Raw genomic sequence first — 12,168 nt, forward strand, 5'->3', positions numbered from 1 at the left:
TTCCGCCGCTTGCTCGAAGAGTTAAATCTTTTCTTAACCCTAAATCAATTCCAACAGAAAGTAGCATGATAAACTGGTGTTCACAAAAGCAAAGATTGGTCTCTAGATCCAACTGTGAAGCTAAGTATAGAGCAGCTATAGAAGCAACTTCGGAAATTGTTTGGATTCAAAGCTTGCTAAGTGAATTGGGTCTAATAGCATCAAGCCAACCAATTCTTTGGTGTGATAAAGTGGGAGGATCATACTTGGCCTCAAATCATGTGTTCCATGGTGTACTAAATACACTGAAGTCATTGTGCATTTTGTTAGAGACAAGGAGATGGTTAAGGAGATTGAAATTCGGTATGTTCCCACTTAATATCAGATCACCGATGTATTCACAAAGGCATTGTCAATACCCAGATTTCGCTGATTGCGTGACAAGTTAATCTCAACGATGTAAATGTGCTTCTCACATTCATTGTCCAGCTTAGCTTGGGGGGGCTGTTACGACGAAGCTCCTCATGTCATTTTATATTGATGGCACTTAGCTAATCTTAGTCAATTTACTATTCGTAGTCATTTACGTACGTATAAAAAATTTCCTCTAATGTAATACATTCCTAAGATCAAATACACTCATTCAATCTAAACAGATCCTCTCTCTCTCTCTCTCTCTCTCTAACCTAAACAAACGTTGTTTTAGACATATATTTAGTTGCACTATATTTGACTGTTAACACTCGGTGACACCTTTACGACTCATATGCATTTTCTTGACTAACTAACACGTACGTAGTATTTTTACATATTTTAAACCTAAAAAGCTAATAAACCCATATATTCCTTTTCTTAACCAACAAAAATGAAAGTTAAGTACCTCAGAATATAATGGGATTGGGTGATATAAAAGGCTTGCATATTGTGTGCTCACCTACCAACTCAGTACATAAATATTCGATAACAGATTTTGGGTTTGAAAACGAGTTTGGTGCTTTGAATGTAAACTTTTGTTTTTGCCTTGTCAAATTTGAATACATCATACAAATATGAAAGTAATTGCGTCCAACTTCAGCAAATTATGATAATCTTTCTTGTTCAAGTGGACCTTTGTATATATTCACATTCAAGAGCAGGAGTACCATGATAAAAAAAGTAGACATTTAAATGAGTCAAATATTGGCCAATTTTTCTTCAAGCAAATAACTATTGCCCCACCAGTTGTTGTGCTGATTGTGACCCAGACCCGAATTGACGAAAGCTCAATGGACGTGCTATTTAAAATTCTGAAACTACAACATGTGTTGTACAAAACATAATTTTAGTTAGTGGGTGACTTTGTGAAGGGATCCTAAAATGTTAGGGTAGAGAAGTTTAATGATGAGCCTCTCTTGAACTCGTAATATCAAAAACTAGTGACACTCACATTAAATGAGAAATTTTTTATTTTGACTTCATGAGTAGAGATATTGCAAGAATGGATCTTTTTGTGACAAAATATCTAAAAAAAAAAAAAATCCTTCAGAGCATTTAAGTATCCTTTCTGTCTAACATTTTTCATTTGAGAAATTTCTTTAAGTGGACTTAAAAATTGATTGAATATCAAGATTAGACCCTAACCTTTTAAAATATCTAGAAATGGACTTTTGGACCCAAAACGGACAAATATACCCCTTAAACATTTTGAATAAGCTTTCCCTCCTCCTATCTCACTCGACATCTCTCTCTCTCTCTCTGTCTCTCTCTTTCTCTCAACAAAAAAAATCAAAAAAATTCCGGTACGATTCAGTACGACCTTGTACGACCGTGTACGACGTGATACCATCTGGTACGAGTGAATACGATGGCGTACGATGGAAAAGGTTCGATCTCGGGCGGCGGTGGAGATCAGAAATCCCGAGCTTCAAAACCAAGTAAAAAGATAAGTTTTCATGTAATTTCTTGTTAAACTTCATTGAAAATAGTTATAATAGAGTTTAGGACTTAGTTATTCTCTGATTTGAGCTGATTTGAGGTGATTTGGGTCGGATTTAGTATATTAGGGTTTGAAATTAAGGCCAGTGTACGATTAGATTGATGCATCGTACGATGTCGTACGATTCTGTACGATGTCGTACGATGAAATTCATAGAGCTCTACGATGCGATACGATGGTGTACGATGGGTTTATGTTTTCTCAAAAAATTGTCGTTCGACGCTGTACGATGTCGTACGATGCGGTACGATGCTATACGATGATTTTAAAAAAAAAATTAATTTCTTGTTTTACGATGATATACGATTCTGTACGATGCTATACGATGATTTTTAAAAAAAATTAATTTCTTGTTTTACGATGATATACGATGCTGTACGATGCTATACGATGATTTTTTAAAAAAAATTAATTTCTTGTTTTACGATGATATACGATGATTTTTTTAAAAAATTTAATTTCTTGTTTCAAGATCCCCGTATGCGCGGCGCGCGACTGTCTCTGCGCGGCGCGCGGTCTCGGGAAATTGAATTGTGATTCTGATTTAATTTTGTTGTTTTTTTAGAACAATTTGAACTATATATACAACGTCTCATTCCCGGGGCGTATCACCTACGGTGGGACGGGGATCTTGAAGCTTGTACGGAGTAGATTCGATGAGCTCGGGATAAAAGAACGAATCCTTGGGACTCCGTTCGAGCAATTTTTTACGGAGAGCGAGCTTGGTTTCTCACCGGTGCTCGTACATACTCTCCTTCAGAAGAAGATCGAGGCGACGGTACGGGGGGAGATACATTTTGGTATCGGAGGCAAACGAGTACGATTTGGACTCCTCGAGTACGCACTCGTCTCGGGGATGAACTATGACGACGGTCCGACCAAAGCCGAACAAGACGAGCGAAACAACGATGGATTGATCACGGATCACTTGAACGGCGTTGCCGGAAGCAAGTTGAGCGCGTTGATCAACGCGTTCACCACATGTCGAAGCCCTGACGCTGCGTTCAAGCTCGGGCTGCTCGTTTTCGTCTATGGGTATCTTCTGGGGCAGCCGGCCAACAAAGCCATCGAAGAAAGGTGGCAGAAATTTCTATACATCGTTCAAGACCTCCCCTTCTTCTTCAAGATGCCTTGGGGAAATTTGAGTTGGGCAGAGACGTATTCCAGCCTGTCGGTGAACCTACGGCGTTATCACGAGACGCTGCAAAAGAAGTTGAAGGACAAGCCGGATGTGGCACAGAAAGAGGCCAAGTACACATTGACGGGTAATCTCCATACCCATCATTACTGGGCGTACGAGGTTATCCCAGAGATCGGGATGAGGTTCGGGTCGAACCAGGGGATTCGTGTGCCCAGGATGCACTCGTGGTCTAGTAATGTGCTCATAATGGGCAAAGACATCGAGGCGGTCTTGAATAAAAAAAACGGTAACATTTTATTATTTATCGTTTATTAATGTATTTTACATTATTTTGGAATATTGGTAACGTTTATTAATGTATTGTAGGTGGGTGTTCTTCAAATGCTGAGACCAAGGGCACCAGAGAAAGAAATGTTCACTCTCCTCGAGACACAGACGAGCAAATGTCTGTATCCCATAGACGTCGAGGGAGAAGATGCGACAGAGCCGCGAGACATCGAAGAAGAAATAGATCGAGTCGCGACTGTTGCAGAAGATGCCATCGTCGGAGACTCCGACGACAAACACGTGTCAGACACTCCACGTGTTCGTCTTGCTAGTCCGACCACTCCCGCAATGGGATCAAGGCCCACAACGACCTCTCGCACCGACATTCCCGAGCCCTTTTTCATAACACGGGAAATGTGGGAAGAAATGCGAGCTTCCCAAGAACAACTGCGAGCATCTCAAGAACAACTGCTAGCATCCCAAAAACAAATGATTCAGTCACAAGAGATAGTCTTACGTTCTCTTTGCACGACCGGCCGTAGAGTTGAGCGCATGAGTGTTAGACAGGTTAGATTTTGTGACAAGTTTAAATCAATTTAACGTTTTAGAGTTGAGTTTAAATTTAATTTAGCGTTTTAAAGTTGAGTTTAAATTTAATTTAATGTTTTAGAGTTAAGTTTAAATATAATTTAACGTTTTAAAGTCGAGTTTAAATTTAATTTAACGTTTTAAAGTCGAGTTTAAATTTAATTTAACGTTTTAGAGTTAAGTTTAAATATAATTTAATGTTTTAGAGTTAAGTTTAAATATAATTTAACGTTTTAAAGTTGAGTTTAAAATTTAGAGTTCAGTTTAAATTTTATTTTAACGTTTTAGAGTTAAGTTTAAATATAATTTAACGTTTTAAAGTTGAGTTTAAAATTTAGAGTTGAGTTTAAATTTTATTTTAACGTTTTAGAGTTAAACTTAAATTTTGGTGACAAGTTTAAATTTTGTGACATATTTTATTACTTTGACTTTCAGCTTTCTATGTGGAAGAGGCTGAACATTTTGTTCGAGGACACAACGGGCTTGCCTGGGGGTGAAATTCCCACGACCCAAGCTGATGGTCGTAAACGCCGGACCCCTCCTCCTCCTCTGGCGGCTAGTCAAAAGCCGGCGTCTCCATCGCATGAGGCAGAGCCGTCTTCTACGCATCGCGAGTCATTGAAGAAGTCAGAGCCGTCTTCTACGCATCGCGAGTCATCGAAGAAGTCAGAGCCGTCTTCTACGCATCGCGAGTCATCGAAGAAGTCGAAGAAGCCGTCTTCAACGCATCGCGAGTCGTCGAAGCGATCGGAGATCAGGCCGGTGACTTCTCCCAGGTTGTCGACGTCTTCGTCGAGTCCTCGTAGAGAAGACATTTCAGATAAGCTACGCCCGCTCACAACTCCTCTAAGGAAAAGACAGAAGGCACAGCTTACTCCGGCACGTCCAGATCGGCAAGTGCGACAGAAGACGTCGCGTTGGGCCGAATTCACTGATCTGGCGAGGCCCAAGTATTTGGAAAAGCCGATCCCCAAGTTCAAGCCGTTGAAGGACGCGAAGTAAAAAGAGTTTGATAATTTCGTTAAGTGGGTGCGGATAAAAAAGTGGGACGGCAAGTTCATGGAGTCTGTTCGACTGAAGACGTGCGACGGAGACACGAATTTCTTCGACACGATATTGACAGAAATCAGATGGCTACATGATTCGGTACGTTATTATATAATTTCACTTTCCCTATCAATTTAAAATAACGCTATATGTTTGTAATGTCTCAGCATATTGATGCTATGATTCACATGATTCGGGCTCGCCAACGAGCTCTCGACGGATATCGGCAAAACGTCCGAATCATGGATTGTCGGTGGGTCCAGCACGTGTACGGCCGATTCACAACGGAAGAAGCGAACATCAAGAAGGCCATCGAGCTGGGAGCAGAGCCCGAACCCGTGGACTGGGACATGAGGGCAACTATTAGCCCGATGACTGGGTATAGGGACACCGATATTTTGCCTTGGGATGGTGCTCGCGAGATCCTGTTCGTCGTGAACTTCCAGAACATTCATTGGTTCACATTTCGGATCGACATCGAGGCCTGGACCATTACCGTCCTCGACTGCCAAAAGGATCTCATGCAGTCGTCGAACCATCAAAAGGACTTCACTGAGCTGATGGAGGTACGTAAAATGTTATGTTATTCACAATTATTACCTTAGAGCAACAATTAATTAAATTATAAGGGTTACTTAACATTGTTAAAATGTTTATTATTCAGACTTGGAGTCGAGCATTTGCTAGGATTGTGGCCATAGGTGGTTTCTTCAAGAACCATCCCCACTCTTACCGGGAGAGTGAGCATGGTGAAATTAAGTTCACTAACCTGACGTGGATCGTCGATGACAAGGTCCCACAATGTGCATACAGGTAAACATGTTCTTTTAAAAAAGTTTTTTTGACTACTTAATTGAACTTTTTTTGACAACTTTTAAACAATTATCTTTTTATTGACAAGTTATTTTACAAGTTTGTTTATTTTTACAAGTTCGTTTAAAAAAGTTTTTTTTACTAGTTAATTGAACTTTTTTTTGACAACTTTTAAACAATTATGTTTTTATTGACAAGTTATTTTAGAAGTTTGTTTTTTTGTTACAAGTTTTAATTGACAAGTTATTTTAGAAGTTTGTTCTTTTTTTCAAGTTATGTTTCAACTTTTTGTGACAATTTCTTTTACTTATTCTTGTGTTGTAGCGGTGATTGCGGGATGTTCGCATTGAAGTATGTCGAGCACATAGTACTGAACGAATCATTTGACACTCTTCAAAGTGCGAATATGAGAACGTTCAGGAAGAAATGGTGCTAGGACTTATTCTACAACCACCTTATCCCGTGATTTTGTATTTTCGGATGTTTATTTTTTTATCTTTTTGGTTTTCTATGTAATAGTACCTTATAAACATATTATCGAGATGGTTTGTTGACTATTGATTTAATATGTTTTTTATTGTACCTTATAAACATGTAATTCAATGAAAGAGATTCACAAAAAAAAAACATCAAAAATTCACACATTCACAAAGGGTTTAGAACTCGAGACATTTGTGGACGAAAACGAGTCTTGGGACAAAAGCAAGATGAGATCTTCGTCGTTCTCATAGAGTTGAATTGCGAAAAGGTCCATGAGACGGATGACACTCCATTAAACAAGATAAAAATGTCACTCAAATAACGTTAAAGTTTTAAACTTAAAAATAAAAATAACACAAAATCTAAAGTTTTAATCCCTCCAAGTGCATGTTTTTCTGCTATGTCCCCTACCACCACATTTCCCGCATTTTCGCTGGACGACAATCTTTTCGCCTTGAGATGGGTATCGATTAATTCTTCTTCTTCCTTGTTTACTTTTCTTCGGTCGACCGGCTTGCTTCTTTTCAACGGGTTCCGAAACTTTCATGTTTTTTATCTCATCCGGGACATCCCATTGATCTTCATTGCCAACCGGATATATGGCTTCCTTGTACATCTCAATCCACGTCTCCTTCAAATAAAAGTCACTGCATAACGAGTACACGTCCACGCTTCGATGTTGGGCTGCTGTGATAGAATGCTCGCACGGGATATTCAATTGTTGTGGTAGTCCGCAAGTGCATGTCTTCGCCATAAGGTCTACATCGAAATCACCTCTTACGTCTTTGACATGACATTCATATAGACCAAGTCCGTACGCATTGACGAACTGTGCCTTATTATTTAGCTGTGCGAGATCATTTTGCCACGTTGGTGTCAATTTTGTGTTCAACTTGTTCGCTATCTCTTCTCGTTCAAAAAACCAAGTTTGGAGTGTGAATCGAATAAACTCGAGCAACGTCGTAATGGGAAACGTCCTCGCATTCCTTGTTTTGTTGTTGAAGCTTTCTGCGTTGTTGCTCGTCATTAGGTCGTACCTATATAAAACATACTTGATTTATATAATCAACGACATAAAAAATTCAGTACAAAAGAAGTTCTAGACTCTTACCGTTTTCCAGGAAAGAAAGCTCTGGCCCACCGATCGACACCAACTTCTTCGAGATACTTTGCCATCTCGACATCCTTACGTCTCAACTGTCTAAAATTAGCTTCTAATGCTGTTTTACTGAAGGCGTAAGCCGCATCGTAAAGTTCAAAGCGACAATGGTCTGTCTTGAACTTGTGTTGGACATTCAGTTGTAAATGATGGTAACATGCTCCGTGAGGGATACCAGGAAACACAACCTCGACACCATGTATGATGCTAACGTGGCGATCGGATATGAACGCCAAATTAGGTACGTCTTCACCGATAGCTTCTCGCAATCTTCTCAAAAACCAAATCCAAGAAGCATGACACTCGCTATCTACAACTCCGAATGGAAGTGGATATAATTGTGAATTCGCATCCATTGCAATTGCGCAAAGCAACTGTCCCCCGTATTTTGTCTTCAGAAATGCACCGTCCAATGCTATGACCGGCCGACATTCTTTGAAGCCTCTACGACACGCCCCAATGGAAAAGAAAGCATACTTGAATTTGTCACCATCTTGCACAAAGTCTGTTAACGTCCCAGGATTCTTTTGCTTCAACATGTACAGCCAAGACGGTAACTTCTGGTACGATTGTTCCGGCGTACCCCGCACGTACCCAATAGCTTTCTCCCTGGATCTCCAAGCTTTCAAATATGATATGTTCACACCCCATCTTGTCTTCACTTCTTCCCTGACGTTATGTGCCGAATACTCCGCCATAGAGTTAATTGAGTACTTGTCTTTAAATACGTGACCGATGACCCATGGTGCCGCTCCTCGATGGCCCTCTGTTCGAACAACACGCCCACATGAGTGTTTACCCTCGTACGACGTAATCTCCCACATCTCAGACCACTGCACGACACCCCTCAACCTCCATGTGCATCTCTCGTTTTTGCATAGAACATACCATCTCTTTTTCGAAGAAGATTTCACTCTAAATTCGAAATTATGTTTCAACGCGTACAAGTGGATATGTTTCTTCAGTTCATGCTTGTTTTCTAATTGCTGCCCAATATATATTTCTTCTGAGCTACCTGTTACTTTCAAAGGTTAGTTAAACAATATGTGGTTTCATATTATACTTGAATCTCATTTGAATCCACTTAAATTACCTGTAGAAGAATGACTTGGATAATGACTCGGGTTTTCCTTCACAACATCATCGGCGCTGAACTCGGGTGCGTTCCATGAATAAGGAACGATAGGTGATCCGATCATCGGAGGTTCACGCTGACATTGACCCGATGGTTCACAATGACCCGTTGGTACCGTAAACGTTTCCACAAATTCTTCATATTCTTCGGGATTGGCGAATTCTTCAAATTCTTCAACTCTACCATTGTTATCTCCGTCATATCCATCACTATTTTCTTCATCACCATCGCTACCTTCATTTTCATCGCCTTCGCCACCTTCGTTTTTATCACCTTCGCCATCTTCGTATTCATCACCATTGCGTCCATCATATTTGTCACTGTTGTGATTACAATCTCTATCACGCCTGTATACTTCGTCACCGTTTCCGGCACCCTTGTACTCGTTAAACAAGTCATCGTCACAGCCACCGTCTTTGTTTTCAATTATAGGATCATTTTGTCGATCCTCGATAACAAGAGTATTCCGTCTCTTCTTCGGTTCATTGCGAGACACCATTCCAACTTCCACATATTTCCCTTTACATACTCCTCGATACGCAATAGGTGCAATGACCTCGATCTGTTTCGGTACCAAACTTACACAGAGTGGAAATCTATTACGATATTTGTGCTTCATAAAATGCGAAACATCACCATTGTCCTTCAATACGGCAGGACCTACTGGAATTGTACCGACTGCGTATGGGACTTCGAGTTTTAAGTCGAACGCGAATCTGTCTAACTCGAACTTCTCGTATAAGAAATCTACTAACTCCGTGTACGTTACCTCTTTCAGAATTACGAATGCACGGAATTCTGCATTGGTGAAAACCCATTGGTGTCCTTCCTTCTCCCAAGTGCCGTTAATCATGACAAAAACTGCAAAAAACAGTCAAACTATGCAAAATAAGCTTCTATATCGTACAACATCGTATACCATCGTACAAAATCGTACATCATCTTACAAAAAGGCATCGTACGGCATCGTACAGAATCGTACAGCATCGTACAGCATCGTACAACATCGTACAGCATCGTACAGAACGCAATTTTTATTCTAAATTTCATCGTACAGAAATTTAAATTTCATCGTACATCATCGTATACCATCGTACAAACAAGTTAAACCCAGATTTTGGACTTTGTTTTCAGATCTGATCGATTTTTTTTGCTACATTCTATCATATACAATCATAAACTTTGTAAAAATGATTAAGTTAGTAATCTTACCCATGATTCTTTTCAAACCCGCTTAAGTAGAGAGGATTTGAGTGGATTTGAGTGTGATTGAAATGATAAAAATGAAGTGTGAGAGATGTATAGGGTTCAGAGGGGTATTTTTGTCCGATTTTGGGTCAAAAGTCCATATTTAGATATTTTTAAACATTAGGGTCTAATCTTGATATTTATTTAATAGCTTATTAAGCCCACTTAATGAAATTTCTCTTTCATTTTCTCTATTCGCTCTCTTTAACTCTCAAATCCTCTCTAAGATGGTGGATTTCTTGGATTTCCGTTTAAAAGAATGGGTACGTGTACTTGTTTAGTAATTTCAATCACTTTATTTAATTGATATAATGACTATGTGGGTGTTAGATATGCCATGAAAATAATATGAAATTCGTTATTACGTTTATTTACGATGGAATGAAGATATAATAAAATAAATTAAACCAGATTTTCGATGAAATTAAAAAAAATTATGAAAGAATACGATGGTACCCGATGGTTTACATTGATCTACGATAGCTTAGGGGTTGAGATATTATTCAATAGTATACGATGGGTTTCGATATAATACGATGGTATACAATAAATTACAATAGATTGAGATGATTTATGATGGCTTGTGATGCTTTTGCTAATTTTGTCGTTGTTTTCGAGTTGTCGTTATTTAACAGTACATGGGAGAAATAATATCACAAATGGATGTTCACGTATGCCTTGTCATTTGCTTTTGATAATTCAAATTATGTAAGGTTAAAAAAATTGTTGGATATGTTCTACAAGATGATTGATGTCGACAGATTGACGTTCGACTTACTACTCTGATGGCTCCCGCAATACTCAAGAACGATGTTCGAGTTTTGTATTGTATGAAGCACATATATTAAACAAAATTTCCATTCTGTGTAAGCTTCGTAAGGAAAGAAATTGAAGTCTTTGGGTTCGTATTTAAGTGTAGCTAAAGAGAATAATGCGATGATTGGAGCATTGACTCACTTCAACCACAATAAGAGACACGACGATCCTATTCGCAATCTTTATCAACCATGGAGAATTTGGTCATAGAGATGACGTACAGAATGCTGATGGAGATGAAGTATACAACAATGAGGATAGAGATGATGGTCAATATGACAATAGAGATAACGAGGTTGATGTGGAATATGATATTATAGAACTTGTTGTCGCTCATCTCTAGACAAAGATTTAGAGCCTCGAACAGTTCGACCAAAGACCGGACCAAGTATTTCTGTTCGAGACTTAGAGTCTTTAACTCGGTATCCCGAGTTTGCCCCTAACTGTTATGCCTTCCCACGTACTCCAAGGTATCATAAAAAAGAAGAAGAAATGTGAACTAAATAGGGGAACCCCCTCTATTTACCTCTCTGACGCTCAACATTAGGAGGATTGAAGTGATAGATAAAGGTTTAGGGTGTTTAGGGGTTGATTATGAACGAAACAAGCATCTCACAGGTTCAGGAACATTTTAGGATGTTGGTATAGATCTAGGATTAAGAAAAGTTTAACGCATCTTCAAGCGGCGGAATTTAAAAATTTCTTTAAACAAGTAAAAACGATTTTTACTAATCTAGACAAAGAGCAAACACATGTTATTTTAAATTAAAACTATTGAAGAGCAATTACTCGTTTACTAACCTTTACGAAGCTTGTGGAGGTTGAATCGCTCGTCTCCCCACATAGCTCACCTTTCTTCGTTCCTTGGGAATTTGAGTAACCACGAAAGTTTCTATCACATAATCACTCGAGAGAAGAAGGATTTAGTCTATAGGCACTTTTAAACACGACGACTCAAGAACAAGTCTTAGAGTCGAAGACCTGAAAAAAAACGCTAGGTCAAATGTGGACCTAGGTGCCAAAAACAAAAAATGAAAAGGGAATTCTAGAGAGAGAGGGAGGGGGACCACAAAGAAGAGAGAGAGGCTCTCAATCTCAAAATTGTGTGTTGTGAGTTGTGAATGAGGTGGGGTATTTATAGGAGGAGGATAACATTCAAAGGTAGTTTCCTCTTTTCTATAGAATATTACATATCCATGAGCAAATATTTGCTCCCCCTTTCCTTATGTCACAAGTCCAAATGATCATCTAGAAGGCCTTGGATTTATTTCCTCATTTGCTTCTCCCTTAGCCTTGGCAGAAATCCGACTTTCCTTCTAGAGGAAATTTGTTTCCTCTTTTTCTTTTGGCAAGTATCTTCATACATCAATGCATAAAATAAGTCTCTTATTCTCTCTATGTTAGATGGTTTCTTAGGGTATCTTTAACATGTTTCTAGATGTCTTACTTGTTCACGACAATATAAGAAAAGCCCATTAAGAATTTTCACATAAAAATCCACGAAAATGAAATTAATCCTC

General features: G+C 39.0%; 1 protein-coding gene across 1 annotated transcript; it reads left to right on the plus strand.

The window, feature by feature from the left end:
* Positions 1-5,239: 5,239 nt before the first annotated feature.
* On the plus strand, positions 5,240-6,246 carry LOC149390123 (uncharacterized). Its single transcript, XM_089618997.1, has 3 exons — positions 5,240-5,563; positions 5,662-5,810; positions 6,135-6,246. The coding sequence occupies exons 1-3, from the start codon at positions 5,240-5,242 to the stop codon at positions 6,244-6,246; spliced, it is 585 nt and encodes a 194-aa protein (XP_089475123.1).
* The last annotated feature ends 5,922 nt before the right edge of the window (positions 6,247-12,168 follow it).

Source organism: Urtica dioica, chromosome 7 (genome assembly GCF_054948205.1).
Source record: "Urtica dioica subsp. dioica isolate 48M chromosome 7, U.dioica_male_clone48M_v1_H2, whole genome shotgun sequence".
NCBI lineage: Eukaryota > Viridiplantae > Streptophyta > Magnoliopsida > Rosales > Urticaceae > Urtica > Urtica dioica.